Below are 5,808 nucleotides of genomic sequence, written 5' to 3' on the forward strand. Positions count from 1 at the left end.
GTAAATATTTTGGTGGCTTTTTGAAATGCAAAAGCAATCAGCCTATAGCTATCGCGATATGCAGAAGTCGGGTAAGCCGGCAGTCCGCGTTATGTCAACACATGAGAACATGCCGAAGTCGGTTATGAAGCGTCCTACCGCTGAGGGTAAGAAAGTTAACACGTTTTTCAAGAAAGCTATTGGTTTCGACCAGGAAAACATTCAGACCACCTTGCATATGCCAATTGAAAGGCGTGAATATGGTTTTATGAGAACAGCAAAGTCCAGCACCCCATATTTTGGTATGAAAACAATCCTGGATTCCAAAGAGCTGTCGGAACGTTTATTGGCGGAAAAGAACAAGATTGACTTGGGCTTGGAAAAGGAACCCTTGGTTGTTGGCACAGTAAGGAGCCCCGAAAAAGACACACTTACATCATCTTCTGGGTCTTCTGCTTCTTCTCGGCACACACGTGCAGACTCTCAACTTCATGGCACAACTTTAGGTTCATTTGATGATCTCCCATTTGAGCTAAAGCGAAAAAAATTCGATGAGGCTGAATATACTATAGCTCGGGGCAAAAAGATGAGTGATGTCTATCATGGTGATGCGGCTAGGGATTTTGAAATTGGCGCAAATCGTGATTCTCAGCATATGGCATTCCAAGAAATGGAAGCTTTTTGTCGTACCATGAACATCAAGATTTCACAAGGCTCTGCCTTTTAGAATTAAAATTAAGCTTTAAATTTCAACACTGCGATAGAACAAAACATTAAGTGTCACAAGCAGATACTGTTCTCATTGTGGTAGTCAGTTGTCGTTGCTTCGTTTTCGTGTTTGCCAAACTACTGAAACCAAAAACAAATCGTTTGCAGAGATCTGAAGAGATATTTGTATATGTGGAGGTCAGGTGGCCTGCTGTTGTCCTTGTGGCCATCTCCCTAGTCATCCCTTAACTATGCGCAGCTCTCGAAAGCTGTTGGCAGTCGCACAAACGAAGTTTCCTGGGGACTACATAATTATTTAATTCTATTGGTTTGGCATTCCAGGACACTTTTAGTTGCGATGCATGCCAGTGACTAACTCTTTGTTGAATTTATCACAAATAGGTTTTTCAAGGCGACAGTTTTATTGTGACAGGGAGGTGAAGAAATTGTATATTGTTCTCTCGTTAGTGCTGAGAAATTCTTTTCTATAGTTGAGTTTGCAAAAATTTAGAAAATAAATAAATAAGTGAAGATAGAACGCCAATCAAAATGTACATCTGTCGCAAACAAATAATAATAATTATGCTGAAATTTATTTGGCATTTAAAAATAAAACAAAAATAATAAAATAAATAAAAACGGTGAATCGAAACTAAGTTTCTAATTTAATTATACTAGAAATTAGTCTTCATAACTATGAGAAATATTCTAAAGTCAGTTAACAAATAAATGTTTACCCAAAAATACGAAATAAATTTATGTTATTTTCAAGACATTATATTTAAAATATATGGTTTTCTCTGCTTCGTTATTTATATTAAAATATTTAGTTCATATTATACATATAATTATACTAGAAATTAGTCTTCATAACTATGAGAAATATTCTAAAGTCAGTTAACAAATAAATGTTTACCCAAAAATACGAAATAAATTTATGTTATTTTCAAGACATTATATTTAAAATATATGGTTTTCTCTGCTTCGTTATTTATATTAAAATATTTAGTTCATATTGATGTTAAGAACAATCTGTTCTAAAATTGATTTATTTATTCTATATTAAATTATTTTGATTGAGATATTTGAAGTTGTACGAGGTGCATGCGAATTGAAACTATATTTTGGCAAAATGAGTTTATTTAATTGAAAATCAGGCTTTGCAAGATCAAGAAGCATTTCAGCGTTTTAGGTCATCGGCGGGCAAGTCCAACAGAATGGTAGTACAAAAGCATTTCCAATGTTTTCGACGTACAGCCTCATTTGTCGATTAAATAGATAATTTTTGGCCTTTTTCTGCCTAAAATTTTCGGTTCATTCATTTATTGTGAGATTTTTGCTGATTTTTGAGAAGTTCACATACTTTTTCTACTGCAGAAATTTTGGTTGGTCAACATTTGTAACTAACTAACTTAACTTATTTAAACAATAGTTACAACCTTGCAACAGAGCTTAATATTTGTTATTTGCATTTTTTACTCATAACACAAATACTATTACTTTGTGATGGAATGTAAATAAAGCTGAGCCTAACTAACTTCTATATTTTTAAAATGTTCTGTCCAATTGAGTTAATCAAAAACAGGAAGACTCGGACACTATCGCCATGGTGTATTGAATAGTGCGATGGCTTTAGATTATTATAGTGCAATAATATATATTGTTGAACTTGAATTTAGCCGACCTGCTCCAATTTGAAGTTACCACTGCATCAAATGAATAAAAATGCTTCCAGCTCAGCTTAAGCTGCTATGGCACAGCTCGCTCGGTTGGCATTAAATTGTATTGCAATTTGAAGACCCTTAGGAATTCATCAAAAATTCCATATAAAAAATATATGGTAGGTAATTGCAATACTCTGAACTACAAGGTCTTTGCGGCATGCCATCACAAACATGAGACAGCGAGGAGCAAGACAGACACGCAAATACCTTTGAGCATTTTAATTACGCCACTGTTGCGGCTTTGTGTTGTGTGTGTGTGTGTGTACCTGTGAGTGGAAAAGTGTGAAGAAAATAGAATACAAAATATTTTGCGCACACAGTTGAATATTGATATCCTGATATCCTCGCTGTGCTTAAGTTGGCGCCTTTCTCGCGGCTTTGCCAAGTCAGGTACAATGTACACATGAGCCCCTTGCTGAAAATGGAATAAAAATTGAATTGAACTCGTTGCCATCGTTTGCATTGCGCAGTGCGAGAGAGAAAAAATAATATAACGTAAACGCTGAAATTGTCAGGAGGTAACACGAGTGCACAGTGCCACGACACTCGAATCAAACACCGCATCTCAACGCATCTCCTGCAATGCAATTTTTACTTCACATTTCTGGTTTTCCTTCTCTCAGTAACATAAACCCGTTTACTTCTTGTTGTTGTTTAACATTGCATATTTCCTTTGCGGTTCTTGATCATTTCGCACGGGCTGTTGAGACCTTTGGCTGCCTCAGCTTTAGTTTGTTTTATTTCTTGAACTTTCCTCTGCAGTTGTTGAACTGTTGTATGCAAATATCACGCATACGCAACGTGGGCGTCCCTTGTCTTTGTTGTGGTTTTGCAGCATTTAATTGGTAAGTGAGCTCCTACTAAGCACGTTTAAGTAACGTTCACGTTTTATAACGCTTCTGTAAAGCTTCAAAAGTTGAGATGAATGGGCGACAATGCTATGTGTGGGAAAAATATTAATAGCTATAGAGCACATGGAATTGTGTGCGGAAATGTTTGTAAATATTTAACATTTACTGTCATTCAGCTCATTGTATTCGTAGACCTTTATTAGAATGAAAATAGCGTGTTAATAATGGACGGATTTAAAGTGGTATGTTGAGTGAAAATATGTTTTTATTAATTGTTAAACAAAAGATTAAATAAATAATCCTAATAAGTTGGTGTCTTTAAAACATAATTTAGTAAAGTATTTCATTTACATTGAAAAGATTTGTGTGAAAATCAACATAAATTGATTGCACTTTATTTATTAATTTTTTATTTATTTGTTAATGTATTAAAAATAATTATATAAATTAATGTTAAATTATTGTTTAAAGCAAAAATAATTTTAGTTTTAGTTGAATAGTATTGCGAAAGAATATTTAATTTATTGTACCTTGTGTATCAGTGTTTATTAAATAAAAAATATTTATATTTATTTTTTCTCGATTTTAATTAGAGTTAATATAATAAAAAAGTTAATGTTGAAAACTTATTTTTAATATTATATCAGGAATGAACTGTTAATTGTTTTTAAAGGTATCTAGTTTATAAAGAAATAAATTAAATTTTCTGTACAAATATTATAAGTATATAGTATTAACAAAAATCGCATTTGAAACAAATTGGACAATACCCTTCCTTTATATTCAAAACTCAGTGAGTAAAAAACTCGCAACACTTAGCAGTTGTTGCGTAGTTGCGTTCACGTACATATCTTTTATGGCTTACCAATTGTGTTACAAATAATAATTGCTGGTTTTCATATACGAGTATGTATATCCAAAATGTAGAACAGTCATTGCCATTGAATACTCATTGCCATGGAGTCTGTAATCGCATCGTTAGGTACGTGACTTAATCAGGCGAAGTGCACGAAAAAATTGAATATTCCAATAAATACGAGCCCAGCTCAGCTCAGCTCAGTTCAGATCAGCTCAGCCCTGACCTAACCACACAATATTTGCATAAATCCAGGTGTGTAACGGTCACCAACCTCAGCTGGACGGCATAAAAGTGGAGCCATTAAACGATTTTCTTTGCACCACACTGAGCAACATAAGCGAGACAACTACGACCATATTACGCATTCGTTCAGGTGGCCAACATCACATTTGGAACCTTTGTGTTGTGGCCTTTGAAACCGGTGCCAACTTACCGAACCGTCCTTGAAAAGATGCTTTAAAAGAGAGCTGAATAAAAAGTGCCGTAAAATTCATTCCTAAATTTTGGCTCAATCTGGACTGGGCCTTTTACCTTTGCCGTTGTCTATTAAATAATAATTTGGCCCAAAGCGGCCAAATAATAAACACGTGTGTCCTGTGCAGACGCAGACGCGTGCGTTGGCCAAGACAGGAACGTGTGGGCAGGTTGTTATCCCTCGCTGGTATTAACAATGACTTTGCTAAGCACTGAGGGCACCTTTACGACTATCTTATTGGCAAACAAAAATTTGTGGTGGCATAACAAGTAGGTAATTAAGATTTGTAGGTCATGTATTCTGGTCTGCGCTCTTTCTACACCTTAAGGCACAATTTTCCTCTCCCAATGGTCCATTCACTATTATATCTACAAAAATTCATACATACTACTACATGGCATGTAGGTTTAATTTAGTCACATTTTATATGCCGGCCTATTCAGTTTTGGCTTATGCGCTATTCGTTTCAGTAAATTAATTTTTATTGTAATGGTATTTAAGTGTGATCTTTGTGGTTACTTTCAATATACGATGTACTCGTATATAATATCAGTAAAGTCGGGCAGACTTGATTTCAAACTGCTTTTTGTTCAGACCTGCTATTGCTATATCTCTGAAATTTTTGTAGCGACTAAGCACATTTGATTGGCATGATTGGAATCATTGATTTTGTTCGATTCTACGAAATGAAATGTACGATAAATAGGACGAAAGGCACACCACATTGTCAATATTGTGGTTTGTAATGTTGATGATGTTGTTTTTGTTCTTCTCATTATCATTGTTTGCTGGCTTGTCAACTGTTGTTCTACGTGTTTGGGATTTTTAATGGTGCTGTGATAATTATCGCTTGAGTTGGGGCCTGGCGTTGTGAAGTGTTTGGAAGCGGCAATTTGTTGATGTCATGTAATCGGTTGGACATGAAATTTATTAATTAGACCCTCGAGTCACTCAAATTGCTGTTTATTTTGGAGTCTGCCGCCAATTTACAGTGCTTTTGGCAAATTAAATGATAGCTGTTTTTGTTTATCTTTTGCTTGCTGCTGAAAGTTTAAGTAGACCGCGTTTAGGGTTTCCTTATACCCACCATACCTTCCCATTGGCCAGAACGTAAGCTAACGAAAGCTAAAGCTAGCGAAATCGTTATCTTATCATTTGGCTGGCCACGGCACACAGCAACCAAGAAACCTCCCAGAAAGAAAGCCAAGCGTC

At 35.3% G+C, this 5,808-nt stretch overlaps 1 protein-coding gene across 1 annotated transcript; it reads left to right on the plus strand.

The window, feature by feature from the left end:
- On the plus strand, positions 1-1,249 carry LOC115624236. Its single transcript, XM_030518857.1, has one exon. It carries the CDS (start codon positions 26-28, stop codon positions 704-706), a length of 681 nt encoding a protein of 226 aa, XP_030374717.1. The 5' UTR covers positions 1-25; the 3' UTR covers positions 707-1,249.
- The last annotated feature ends 4,559 nt before the right edge of the window (positions 1,250-5,808 follow it).

This window comes from Scaptodrosophila lebanonensis, unplaced genomic scaffold, assembly GCF_003285725.1.
Source record: "Scaptodrosophila lebanonensis strain 11010-0011.00,11010-0021.00 unplaced genomic scaffold, SlebRS2 tig00000053-arrow-pilon, whole genome shotgun sequence".
NCBI classification, from domain to species: domain Eukaryota; kingdom Metazoa; phylum Arthropoda; class Insecta; order Diptera; family Drosophilidae; genus Scaptodrosophila; species Scaptodrosophila lebanonensis.